Source organism: Drosophila kikkawai, chromosome 3L (assembly GCF_030179895.1).
Source record: "Drosophila kikkawai strain 14028-0561.14 chromosome 3L, DkikHiC1v2, whole genome shotgun sequence".
Classification (NCBI taxonomy): domain Eukaryota; kingdom Metazoa; phylum Arthropoda; class Insecta; order Diptera; family Drosophilidae; genus Drosophila; species Drosophila kikkawai.
Window position 1 is genome coordinate 7,982,038 of NC_091730.1, and position 14,365 is coordinate 7,996,402.

Here is a 14,365-nt window from a genome sequence, read left to right on the forward strand (position 1 = left end):
AGCAGCAACATCAGCAGCAACAGCAACAACGCACTGTCACTGTCATGCATCATCATCTCGACGGAGTCTGGAGTCGCTGGAGGTTTCTGCTGCCGTGTCTGCTGTTTGAAAATTATTGCATGTCTCTCCAGACTGCAGACGGTGCAGACTGCAACCTGCCAGTGGAGAGGCTGGCTCCGAAAGAGCGACTCCCAGTGAGTGATGCGATTATCTGCGAGATTCGCTTATCTACGGTGATCCATCAGTCGCAGTCGCAGTCCCAGCAATCCCGTCCTGGCCTCTGGCTTTCGTGCAGAAATGCAGAAAGAGCTGAAAATGCGTAGCCTGCGCGGGCGTCCGCCATATAAATTAGAATGCGCAGGTATCTCCAGTATCCAAGTATCCGAGGGATACACCTCACACTGCCTCTTTATGTGTGTGTGTTTTTAATTTACTCTTTACACCGGGGCTCCCACGGTTGAGTAAATCCAAAACTGACCACCTGAGAGATGGCCAGCACCCGCTAGCAGAAGTTGCGGTTGCTGCCAGGAAGCAACTTGCAACTTGGCGAGTCTTGGGCTTGGTTAAAGTAAACCACAGTTGCCTTCTACTTTTTTTTTGTGCTTTTTTGTTGACTTTGATTGAAAGTTGACACAGCCAAGCGTTGAAAACCACATCCGTGGCGATGCCTACGCAGCAGCAGCAGCAACATCTACTGTAGCAACTCCTGCATCTCTATGCAAATGCAATTAGTTTTTGATTAAGTTGTAGGCAGCCGAAAAAAAATGAAATCTCAGCCTGGGCAGATGCGAAAGAGACGGGGCTAGGCAGTGCGATAGAGACGGGGACACCTAGGCACCCAAAGTACACTTAAGCGCAGAGCCAAGCGACAGACCGTTAAATTGTTGCAATTACCAACGCTAGTTGCCGCTGTGCTTGTCCCGGCGATGTTGCCTCTGAGCTGCCGCCATATTTGCTGGTAAAACAATATGCAAAGTTGCCGGTAAAACACTGAGGGAAAGAGTATAGTAAAGGAAAAAGGAAAGGGTATAGAAACTGCTACTTAAAAGCCATGATTTTATATTAAAATCGTATCTTAAAAAATTATATTTTGCCTTACCTTAAGCTTATATACTACCAACATCTCTTAAATTGTCTTTATAATATATTACCTGAATTTTCTCCCAGTGTCTTTAGGCCTTTGCTAGTGTGGGTGTGTATTGTTAGAGCAATTGCTGCCGTTGCCGCTGCTACTGTTGCTCGGGGCAATTGTTTAGCACGCGCTGCTAATTTTGCGCTGCTGTTGCTGTTGCAGTAGCCGATGTTGCTGCCGCCAGGCAGCAATTTCTACGTTGCATGCACGCCTCGTTGATTGTAGTAGGTGGAACAGCGGCACAGGCACAGTATCAAGTGGAGCTCTGTGCACTGTTTTTTCCACCTCCACCGCCCTCAATCTTGGCGCAGGGTGTCCATGTCCATGTCCACGTCCACATCGCGAGCAATCATTTTAATAGCAGCTCTTTCTGTGGTCAGTTCGAGGTTCTGTATGTAATTTATGCCCGCAACTAATTGCATTTGAAAGTTTAACTGCAAAAGTCAAACGGTTTCCAGATATGTGTGTATGCCCAAGCATGCCATAACCCAAAAAGCCAGCCCAGAAAAAAATATAGCAACAAAAAATAGTTCCCACCGAATAAAAAATAAACTGAAATAGATTTTCCCTGTTGCGTGGCTCATTTGAAATTCGAATTTCAATAACGCACACAAAACGATGTTTATCTCGGGCTTCGGCATTCGGTGTTTTTCGGTATTTAATTTTTTGAGTAGGCGTTGTCGAATAGTTCGGCATTTGGAGCATGATGCCAGCGCCTTGGTCCAGTTCACGCACAGAGATTCAGAGATTGAGGGGCCAAGGTTCATGAGATAAGCGGGATGCTGGGAGCTGGGCGATGGGAGCGGCTTCTGGCTTTGCTGGTGAGCTGCTGCGGCTGCCGCTGTTGTTGTGGGGGTGCGATAAGCCCGGAGCCAGAGTTTATCAGTCGGGCCACAGCTGCGCCACAGCCGCCTGTAGATACAGATACAGCCGCAGATACAGATACAATAAGGCGCACAGATATATTTGTTGTAGAAGTGGCTGGAACAAGTTTTTCGCCTTTTGGCCGCATATTTGTTAAGGTCGCACAGCTGCAGGAGCCGCCGCCGCCGCCGCCACAAAAAACTGGTCACATTGCTGCTGGTCATATGTGCCACCACACATGCATGGCAGCAACCGCAGCCCGCAACATGCCATGTTGCATGCCTAATTGCAACAGGTGGCAATCGATTCAATTGCACCCGCCAGCAACATGTCGCAGCTACGCCAGCAACATGCCAATTAGCAGCCAAAACAAAGCACCGGCCCCAGCACCAGCACCCGCACCTCATTCGCATTAGAGATGTTCAAGTTGAGAAGATAAACTAGCTTTATGAAGTATCTACATCAAAATATTATATCTATATTTATCGAAAAAATCATTTTCTTTGTCTTAAATATCGATTTATTATCGGTTTTACTTTAAAAATGCTTTCTGTGAGCTTGTGGCCTTGTGACCTTTGTTTAGTCTAAATATAGAGGCTTTTTTGTGATACCTAATCGACTTCAATCGATATATTATCGATCTAAAGATATTTCTATATCGAACCATTTACCACCCCTAACTCCCCTCCATTCAATGCAAATCTTGTTATAAATTGCTTAAAGAATTAGCAAATAATAGCCACAATTGTCAAGTCCTTAAAAGGCAGCAGCCACAATTGCAGCTTTGACATCTGTTTGTTTTTTATCGCCGTTGTTGCTACTGGATTAATGAGCAAAAAATAAATAAATTATTATTTATTGAAGGCGATTCTAAACGGTTTCCTCATCAATCAGTTGGTGGCGGCGGCTTTTTACCCCTTGTTTTTGATATCTCTTTCTTTCTCTTTGGAAACTTAACTTAACCCAAAATCTTGGCCACTGTTTTTTCGGTTGCGCTGAACACGCCCACTTAATTTGGCCAAGTTGGTGGGTGGTAACCGCTCTTTTTCAGGGGGCTAATTTTGTAACTAATATTAAAACACTTCAATCAATCAATGTCCAGTGGGTCGAAATATTATAATATATAGATAGTTGGAGCGGCTGGCAGCTCCACTAAAAGTTGTCTAAAATTTTCATTAAATCGCCAGGCAGTCTGAGAACAAACTCGATCGCCAGCTGATCGTGTTTGTATTCGCTATTTGCCTAGGCCATTAAATATTTATGAGCCTGAGATCGTAGATCGCCGATCCGGCTATCGCAGAGCCGAGAGTTTTGTCCAACCTGCCAACTATTTTCAGCTTGATTAATGATCTCCAAGCTCGGCTATGTTCTGCTTTAATTACCGCAGCAATTAGCAGCTGAAAAATCCGCACAATTTGTCATAACAGCAGCATCCGCCGAAATCTTCAATCTCTAACCATGCTTCTTCTCTGATTTTTTCAGACTATGCCAGATCAGCAGCGTTTGGAGTGAGCCACCATCTAAGCCTAAGAGGTAAGTCGCAGCTGCTGCACTCTCTGCCTTATTTTATATATTTTTTTGACAACCCTGGCCTGGCAGCAGCTTTTGGCCGCAGCTCAGCTCCACCTGGCCAGGCAACCTTCACTAAAAAAAAAAGCTGAAACGCATTTTGAATTTAATGCGTGAGCAACGAGGACAACTCAGGGGCGCAGCGAGGGGGTGGTAGTGATGGAGGAGTATGTGGTGGAGGTAGAGATCTCCTACGAATCAATCTTTTGAGGCAGCAAAGTAATCTTAAATATTATTTAGAAAATTAAAAGCTTTTATTAATAAATAAAAGTGTAACGATTTAGAAAAATGTCATATCTTTCTCTTAAAAATTCTTCTAAAATATATACCACAAACACCCATCACACAATTGATAACCACTGACTCCTTTGTGAGCTCTGCAGGTGTTCCACTGGCGGGGGCGTCGTCCACGACCTTCTCTCCGCCAAAGGAGTCGTCGTCGTTGTCGTCTTGCCATTGAAACCAAGTGAAGCTGAGCTCTCTAGACAGATTGCCAAGTCTCGTCTCGTCTTAACAACAACAAAAAACTAAATAAAAACCAAAAATAAAATGAAATAAAAAGTAAATGCAGCTGGACCTGGCCACTTTTGAAGATTAATTGCTCGCGACAGTCGCAACTGGCGATCGAGGCTGAGGCTGCCCCCTGAAGCTGCTCAAGCTGCGACTGCGACTGCGGCAACCTGACCATAAAAATCGGCATTTGTTGGCAACAAACACAGACAAAAAAAAAATTAACATGACGTCAAGCAAGAGCAACACACAGCGGCAACAACAACTCAATTGGCCGGCGACCTTTGCCAATTTGCGAGTGCAATTGCGAATATCCAAGTTGGCCAGTGGCGATTAAGGCCAGAAAAGCGTTCCACATGTTCCAATGTTCCGAAGATGGCTAAGAGATCCATCAGCTGGCCAAGTTGAGATTTCTTTCGACACGCCCCAACCTATAGAGCTGGCTTTTGGGGTGTCATCACATTTGCTTATCGATTTTTTTCGCGTCGCCGATTTTTTTGTATCATTTTTTGTGGGCTGTGTGCTGCTCCATTTTTTTGGCGCGTTTTTGGATTTTTAAGTCTCGTTGGTGGCGCTTTATTCATAAATCCGTCAGCTGCATGAAATACAGCTTAATTAACAAAAAGCCGAGAGAAAAGCCGCAGCAGCACGCAGCGGAGGCGCAGTTCCATTCATACGCGGGCCCATTGAACAACGCCGGAGTTTTCAGTTTTCAGTCTTCAGTCTTTCGATTTTTGGTCTTATTTGTCCACAATATCTCTCTCGCCTCATAATTGAGTTGGCAAGCGATTCAGTTCGAAATCAAAAACGATACGAAACGAAACGGGACGCGAACGGTAAATACACACGGGGCCATAAACAAACGAGTCAAATTACCAGCGAATGAAATCAATTAACACCTGGCGGTGATGAGTCGAGCCATCGATCAATCGATCTCTTGGCCAACACGAGCTGCATAAATTAGCCAACGTCCCCCCAGCAGCCGAGGCATCCGAGCAGCATAATTGTGTGTTCTTTTCAAGCGATTCACCGAAATTAACATATCAAACACAGCATAATTGCGCTTTAATCGCACCCAAAAACCAGTAAGAAAATCAAAAGCCCCAAACTGTGATCGGACACTGGAAATTAATAGCCTGGGATTGCTCCCCCGTGGAGAGCTGTCTAAAGAAAAATAACCAGGGAAGCTTAGGGTCATTTCTTGTCAATGAGGAATTTTCTTTAGTTTGATACAAAAATATTATTAAAAAAAGGGGAAAAATAAATAAAGGTAAGCCAAAGTTTGTATGCCCTTCCTAGAAGATACATACATACTTTGAATAGAAGATACATACTCTTTAGTTTTTTACAAAGATTCAGATACAGATACAGATAAAATAGCTTTTAAACCTTAATATTATTTTACTTTGATAGCTTCCTTTTATATACAATTATCACAAGCACTTCAAAATCCCTCTCGTCCCAAAACCCTTCTCAAAATCCCCTCGAAAACCCTCTCCTTACTAAGAACCCCCTTTCTGAACTCTTGGACTCGGATAATGCAAAGTGACAGCAACGGCTTGTAGGCAATCAAAATGCGAGCCAAAACACGCGCAGGTTGGCAATTGTATGGTGTTGTTTTTGTTTATTTCTTGTTGCTCAGCTTGTTGTTATTATATTTGTTGCATTTATTGTTGGTGTTGTTGTGGACTCCACCTGGCAACGCAAATTGAAAGAACTTGTTGCAGTCAACGGGGCAAAAATTGAATGCTTTGCACTTGCCTTTGCGGTCACAAAAGGCACCACTCTCGCATATACATTGATGGTGGTGGCTTAAAGTAAGCTTAAGGATGGCTTCAAAATATATCGATATTAGTTTGTAATTTCGATATTTATATGAGATAATGATAATGATAATTTCTTATCGATTCTAAATATTTCAACTTCCATAAATAAGTTCAGAAAGTTCTCAAGTTCCATTAAAGTTGATTGCAATATTTTTCTATATCAAAAATATCTGAATATCTTCGATATTTCTCCAAAATATCGCCTGGAATTTGTTTTTCTCGATATACAAACATCCCTAGTTCGACAAGTGGTTCCACTGACTGTGGCGTTGGTGCACTTTTGGTGGTTACAACTATTGATTACAAGCCCAGGGAACGGCTCACATTACCCAAGCGTTGGTGCCGTGTGGTGGACGTGGTCCCCAGTGCAGGCCCAGGCCAGACCAGATGCGGGTGTTGCGCTGGCGTGCCACAGGCAACATGGAGATATTTGCTGCTGCTGTGCCAGGCTCCAATATCCCATATCCCACATATACCATATATATTCGCAGCAAGATCTCGAGCAGAGTCTGTAATTAATGCGGGAGCCTGCGCTGACATTTTGAGAAATTTATTGCCCCAAGTGGATTTATAGTCTGCGACATTTTATAGTTTTGGCCCCGGAGAGCGAGAGCGATAGCGATAGCCTGTGGTTAACGCAGAAAACCGGGCTAAGAGATCCCTGCGAGGATCGATGGGAACGGGAACAGGAACGAGAACGGGAACCCTTAATGCGCATCATGTGCGCGCGCGCATATATAATTTGGCTACCCGATAATGATCGGCCTTTGGCATAATAAATTTTACACAAAGCGAAAAACGAGAAACGGGGAAGGAAAACTTTCAACTTGTTGCTGCGTATCCCCGCTTGCAATCTATATTAATTTTTATATGAAACCCTGGCGAAGGCGAACTGAACCGAGTCACGCTGCTGCACTTTCATAAATGCCAAAAATTTCACCTGCTTTCACAAAGATGATTAAAAATAAATATGCAGCGCTGCAGTTCTCGACGGCCGAAGGTTGATATACGATAATTTCGTTCTGATAATGTGACGTGTGTGCAAGGAGGGGGATGAGGATGAAGATGAGGCTGAGGATGGGATGACCCAGTTGAGGGCTTCGGATCTCTTGGGCTTTTCGTGTTGAGCCAAAAAGCGTTTAAGGCTAATTGCAAAGATCGCTTTTGACTGATAAACAAAGTGCGGAGGGGAGATCTGCAGATTCCAAGGAGAAGGTGGAGTGAGTGGGCGGACTCGAAGGTTTGCCCCCTTGGCGCTGACCCAAAACCTTTTACCCAAACCGAACCCCAAAAAAAAAAAAAAAACGAAACAACAAAATAAAGTAAAATAATATATATGAAGGAGAGAAAAAACAAATACGCGGCATTCGAAGCTCGTGCTTAATGATGATTGCTGGCCCCAGAGGTTAAAATTAAATAATTTCCGACTCCAAATGAAGCCGCAGCTCGTCTCAGTCTCTGGTCTAGGCTAAAATGGCGGGCGTTCCAGCCATTCATTTTGCCCGGCCATATATAATTAGCATGAAATGAGCCAAGGGATCTTTGGTTTGGTCAAAGAAACCATTCTCTCTCTCTAGAGACTTTTAGCTTGTGGCGATTTTTTCGGTTTTCAGTTCGTTTTTAGCTCTTTTCTGCTATTTATGTTAATGCAGCAATTAAGCAGCAAATCGTGTGCCTAATTATGATAAACATTTGCCAAAATCAAGAATAGAAATCTCAAAGAGGAAGTGTCACTTTAAGGAATGTGACCAGGCTGTATAGTTTAGCTGTCAGTCAGTGAAAGTGAGGCCAGTTTTATATAGAAAGCAACTAAGGAAGTGTATATCCTGTATTTCCTGATCTTATATTAGTTATAATAATTATTATTAACAGCCAAAAACCTTTTCAAAATTAATAGAAACACTGAACGAGCTACCTTAAGAAGGCTGCTTTTATTCTCCCTTCAAACCTGTTTGCCTCTTTTATTTTCCTGTATTTCTTACCCATTTCTGTGGCCCTTTTAGGCGCCTCAGTTAGTTGGCAACGATAAGGCGGCAATGGTTTAATTTAGCTGCACCAGCGGCGGCAGCAGATGACGACAGGATCGTTGGGCCGGCCTACGTGCAACAGAAGTGGCTGCCACAGCCCAGCACAGCAGCAGCAGCAGCAGCGGCAGCAAAACAAATGTGTCTGTATATCGCAGCTAAATTGACTTTGATCACGCGATCCCGATCCCCCTTTTGGGAGCCAAGTTCAGAGACGGTTCCAGGTTGCAAGTTGCAGGTTCGGGCGCGGCCTTTTGTGGCTCAAACGGAAGTATGCTAAGCAACTTGTTGCTGTGGCAGCACCAGCACCAGCCCCAGCACCACCAGCAGCAGCTGAAGGTGTATATTGCAAAAATAATTACATTTGATTGTAAAAGGCCAGCGTCTCTAGTCTCTGGCCAGGGACTGCTCGGGCCGGGACCTCGGCCTGCCAGAGAAAAATGTGCAACATGATTGCAGTTTACAGCCCCAGCAGCAGAGGCAGCGGCAGTGGCAGCAAAACCAACAGATAAAATGCATTTACAATTGAATTTGAATGTAATTTTATTTAAGTTGCGGTCAGCCAGGGGCAGCCTGTTGCTCCGGCGTTGCTGCTGCTCTGGTGTTGGTGTTACTGGGGTGTTGCTCGGTTGCTCCTTGGCACTGCAGCAACAATTGGCCTGGTGGCAGGAAATCGCCATTATCTGGCATTATCCACTTGGCCAAGTTGGTAGCGATGGCCTGGCCTACGCCTGCAAAACTGGCAACTGGCAACCTGCAACTCGTAACTGGCAACTGGCAACGTCAATCCGCAGAGATCAGAGCCCCTCTTAATTAATGATCCAAGTCCACCGGTAGCCGCCGCAGTGCCAACTAATTAGCATATCGTTAGCTCACATATTGACGTCAAATTTGGTCCGGGCCAATTCGCAGTCGTTTTCAAATTACAGTGATCATTTTAATTGCAGTGCGCCAAGCTCGGATTCAGATTGAAGCCGAGACGGAGGCTCATTCTCCCAATTGCAAATGATCATCGGTCTCAGCTAGTAGCTACTAGCAACTAGTAATAAAAAAATGATCAGGCGGGGGAGAGCAAAGTGATAATGAATTGGAGAGAAATACGAGTATAATTGAAGAGATGCCAAGATCAGAGTTCAGTTTAGTTCAATTGAGTGGAAAGATATTACAATTGTTACGAAGGAAATCAATTAATCAAATCAAAGGCTAAGCTAATGGGTTTATAATTAGATTAAAAATATATAAAAAATTTATTTATATAAAATTGTTATCCTGATTAAAAAACAACACCCTTCTTACCCAACTGCCAGCCACATTTTCTCTTTCAATTTCTTGGGATTTTCCTTGGCTTTTTCCCAGCAAAAAAACAATTAAACCAGAGCTTTTCCAGCCAGTTGGGAGCTCGTGTTGCTCGTGAGGGGGGCGGTCTCAGCAACATGTTGCTGCTGTCATTGGCTACCAGCAACAGCAAAAGCAGCAACAGTCAGGCGAGAGTGGGATAGAGCTCGGAGCTCAAGTTGTAGGCGTACAAAGAGTTTCGCTTCAGTTGGAGAGTTTTCCCTCAGTTTTTGTTGTAGTATTATTTTTATATATCTCGTTTGATGAGTAGTTGAGTTCGCTGTCGCTGCCTTTTGTCGTGGCTAAGCAAATGGCGTTTTATTTTATTAGCCATATTTCTGCCCCGTCATGCTTTGTTTGCCTTCCAGCAACGACTCGATGTTGCTGTTGCTGTTGCTGTTGCTGCTGCTGGTGTTGTCTTTGCACTTGTGATTGAAGTTTTCCTCCCGGACCTCCTGCCCCTGCCTCTGTTCGTCCATTATCAATGCATATCACGTTGAATGCTGATGTTTATGATGTCGTTTATTACGACCAAAGACAAGTGAAGTAAACTCGAGTGAAGTGTGGCTTAAATGGCGTCAGAGACATTTGCCAGATTAATGGCCACACAGTCCCGTCCTCCCGGCAGAGGGGCGTGGCAACAGGCAGTCACAGTAGCAGTAGCAACACTAACAACAACTGCAACAGCAATCGCACACAAAACAATTTGTTTACATTTTAATTTCTGCAATTTTGTTTGCTTAACTCTGCGGCGTCGACGACAGTCGTCGTTGTGGCTTTTAAAAGGCAGAGTCTTTATTTTTTTTGTTTTGTTTTGAGAGGGTTAAAGGGGGTCTATCAGTGGGGTTAAAGGGGCCTGGCAGGGAGCTAAAGGGGGGACAGACGCCATGCCACAGGAGGCACATGGCACGCGGCTTATCGCGGCGTCTTTCAGTCACCAGGAAAGATGGGTTGGGGCTGCAAAACTTCATCAAGTTTCGCTGTGTGTAATAAGCGTGACAAATGCCAAGCAAATACAGTGGACACTCGGCAGGAAAGACAAGCTGGAAATTATTTGTTCTTTGTTTTTAAAGACATTTGCTTTAAGAAGAAATGCAAATACATAATATAAATTATTTAATTTACTGAGAATTATTGAATGCAAATGAAAGTTGTTTTATATTATTATAAAATTTGGTCCTTGATTTTATAAAATATTATTTATAAGCTAATAATTAAAACTAAACTAGAAAGAAGGTTAAATACATAAATACTTCATAGGGTTGGAAATGAAACCTTCACTGCGTTACCAACTTCAGATTTAAATTATAATACCCTGCAATGGCTTAAAAATAATTTCAAAATATTTGTTATAAAACCCCATAAAACCCCTATTTTTTGTACAGTGCATCTCTTTCGTATAGACAAGTGCGTGGCGTCATTATTATAATTATTATGGCCACCTTTATGGTTGTTGGTCTGCCTCAAAAACTGGCCGTGAATCAGATTTCCATGGCATTGCACATTTTCAGTTTTCAGTTTTCCCGCTGACAGTTTTCTGTTCGCAGTTTTGCAGAGCCCAGTAAGACAAAGCCGAGTTGGCAAATCTGGGTTCTCGTTTTATTTTTTGTATATTTTATTTTTTTTTTTGCCATTGTTGACAACAAATGAGCGCCATTTAATGCGATGTGCTATGGCTATGCTATGTGCTTCCTAGTTGTTTGGGCCAGTTGTTGCCGTCGTTGTTCGCCGGTTGTTCATTGTTCGTTGTTTGGCGTAATTAAGCAGCAGTTTGCACTTGGCTTGCACTTTTCAGCTTTCGGTTTTCGGTTTTCCAGTCTTCAGTTTTCAGTTTTCAGATCATTTACGAGCACTTGGCATTCGCCGTTCCACTTTGCCAAACATTTGCTTACAAGCATGTTTCGCTGTCCGCTCTTTTTCGGTCTTTAACTGGCGACTTGTTAGCGCCATGTTTACACTCTAGAAAAAGCTTAATTAAATCTGGTAGTTTTCCCGCTTTTTATCATATTTTTTTCGGGGGGCCCTCTGGAAAGTCATTCCACCCGTGGCCGAAAATTAACACTTCATTTAGCATAATTTCACACCATCTTCCGCCAACCCATCGCCTGACAAGTCCATTCTGTCTTTTCCGCTCGCCCATTATGTAATCTTTCGCGGTTAGTCAAAAAAATAAACCCAAAAAAGGGAAATTAAAATTCTGAAAAAATAAAGAACAGTTAGGGGATACTCTTTCTTAAAACAATTAAGGAAATACAGCATTTAAACACCTCTAAATATGTTCTTAAGCTTATTTTAATTCAAAGTCTACTTGGGATCATTTAGTAAATAAATCATCAAGTAAATAAATCTTCAGTTTTACCCATAAAATATATAGAAAAAATATCTATACATTTTATTACACAATATAAAATAATTTACATGATTTTCCTTATTATCTTTCCTGTTTAACCATATCCTTTTCTGTTCATAACTTTATCGATTCGGCTAACCGCTTTGGCGAGTTAATTAACACTTGACCAAGTGTATATGACCGTTTATACAGATATACGTACATTTGTGTTTATCCAAACTCTGCCAGCCATAAATCAAAAATCTCGACAACTCTCCCTCGAATCCGATCCCCGATTTCGCGTGCTAACAAGGCGGCCCCAAAGCGGCGGAACCTTGGCGAAGGAACCCAGAGTCGGAGTTCTCTCCGGCTCCGACTGGCGTGAAAATTTATGTTTTTTTCCAGCTTTTTGTTCACTTTATTTTATGAATATATACGTTTGTTCATGGGGACAGTGGAAAAGGAAAAGCAAAAGAGCGAGGGGGGAGCCCATGCCGTGGCAACATTCGTTGGTGTAAAGTTTTTCGCATAGTTGTCAGCATTGCGCTGTTTAATTACCCTAATTAAGAATATTAATTGCCCTTCGGGTGGATAATAAAAGGGGAAAAAAAGGAGGGGCAACTGACCCTGTTCTCGGAAATAGAACATGAATTATGATATGCAAAAAATATACAAAACTTTCTGCCCGTTTTTCCATTTAAGTTGCGAAATCGAAAAAGTTGAGACAACTTTAAAAGCGAGAAATGGGGGGGCACACAAAGGACACGCACTCCATTAAGCCAAAAAAGGGGCAGACATATGCGACAACAATAACAATGGCAATAGCAAGCCACTAACTGGCTGGAGGGGGAGGGCAAAGGTGCTAGGATGGACACAGGTGTCCCTGTCGCTGGCCCATCAACACCTCTTCCCGGCCCACGGACACACACGAGTCCACCCGGCGCTCTCTTTTCATTTTCTCAACACGTAAAGCAAACACGTGACCGTTAAGGACATGGACTCCTGCTACTCTTAGCCCCTGACCCAATGTCCTGCCCCCACTGCCAGCTAGTTGTAGGCGCAAATTGCCAACAGAAGGACAACGACAATGGAGTGCAGTGCAAGAAAAAAGGGGGATAATCTGGGATTTATTGGGAAATAATTAAAAATTCTGGGATTCGTTCTGCTTTATTTTGATTTCCCTAACTATCTAAATCCTTTTTAAAGGATTTTATTTTATCTAGTTTCTTTTCTTCTACAATAATTCCCAGTTTCTATTCCTTTCTCGCTGTGTAAAAACGGTGAGGTTCCCCCATAAACTGACGGCTTATGGCAGACACAGCACAAAGCTTCGTCCTGCTCCGGCTCCTGCTCCCGCTCCTCCTTCTGCTCCTCCTGCTGCCGCCCCCCTACTGCACCCCCCCAGCTCGCAGCTACGTGCGTGTGTGCACAATATTCATATATCACAAGGATAAGCGCAATGCAGCAAACGTCCTTCCAGACGTGCCGTCGTTGCTGTAGCTCCTGTGGTTGTTGTTGTCGCTGTGGTGCCTTGTCCTTTTGCGGGGCTGCCAACTGCTTTCAGTTCGGTAGCCGTAGCGCCCACTCCCTTCCGCCACCGTCCATGTGTGTGTGTGTGTGGTAACTTTTAATTATTTGCGAATGTTGGCGCCAGACGGCGAGATGCGATGCGATCCTTGTCCCCTCCCCAAACCCATCCACGGCTGTCGTCGTCGCTGTCCTTTCCTGTCCTGTGCCTGTCGCCTTTCCTTCATTGATTTCGCTGACCAGAAGCTTAGAGGAATGGCGGAGGGAGAGGTTGCGGAAGGCGAAGGCAGCGCCAAAATCCAAAGGCCCCATAAACTTGGAGCGCCATAAAATCTGCTGGCAGCGCCATAAAAATTCCCACAGCGGGAGTTGGAGACTGTGGAGAGTTTGGACTCTGGGCACCCCTTTGCACCCAACTGTACCCCGACCAGAGTTGCCCATTCCTCTAACAAACGCATAAAACTAACGCAGCGTAAACGTAAATGCCGCCGTTGTTGTCATCTGTCTTCTCGTTACGTTATTTCCTCGGCTAGCTTCATTTTTTTTTTGGCAGCTTCAGCACAAAATTTATCTTATTTATTTGTTTGACTGAAAGCCAACTCAAACGGACGCCGAGAAATTGCAGCATTTTGATGCTTGACTGATTGCCACCAGTCTGCTGTTCCCTAATTTAAAGATCAAACATAAAATATTTTATATTTTGCCTAAATTTTTGCTTCTTCTTTTTACGTAATAAGTACAAGCTTGCGTAGGAGTTTCCACGATTTGGCATCTCTGGCAATAAGAGAGGTTAGGTATTCGTCTCCAAGTTAATTTGTTTTACTGTTCCAAACAATGTACTTAAAAATGTTTTTTTGTAATAGCTTAATAGTTATTAATCATTAAAACTTCTTCCGTTCTACAAACCTAGTTTTAATCGAATTTTAGCTGCGGGGGAGTTTTTGCGATCCGGCAACTCTTTGGTTAACAAGTAGATCACGAAAAGGAAAGAGATGGCCAGAGATGTAGTAAATAAGCTTTAGTTTCTGTGTGTCAGAACGAGAAGACCAGTCAGTCTTGAAGTTTTGAGGCAACAACTAAAGTGATTAGTGCGCGATATTCTTGTATTCTCTTTAGTTTGTGCAATACGCAATTATAATTTAAAAGAAAAATGGTGGGTGCTGTTTTTTATTATAAAAATAATAATTATTTTGTTTTTGTTTAAGTGAAATATAAAGAGTATATGTGCTTTCTCTAAGGTGTATATGGG

General features: G+C 43.2%; 1 protein-coding gene across 2 annotated transcripts in view; it reads left to right on the top strand.

Annotated features, from left to right (window-relative positions):
* Positions 1–14,365, top strand: part of klu (klumpfuss) — a 30,332-nt gene that overhangs the window by 11,864 nt on the left and 4,103 nt on the right. The window contains exon 2 of one of the 2 annotated variants that reach the window (XM_017165128.3): positions 3,479–3,529. Coding sequence is in view for 1 of the 2 variants with exons in the window: in XM_070284867.1 (XP_070140968.1) it covers positions 14,267–14,269 (3 nt within the window). In the remaining variant the exon portion in view is untranslated. Of the gene's footprint in view, positions 1–3,478; positions 3,530–14,144; positions 14,270–14,365 lie in introns of those variants that run through there. The other variant, XM_070284867.1, reaches the window with a different exon arrangement.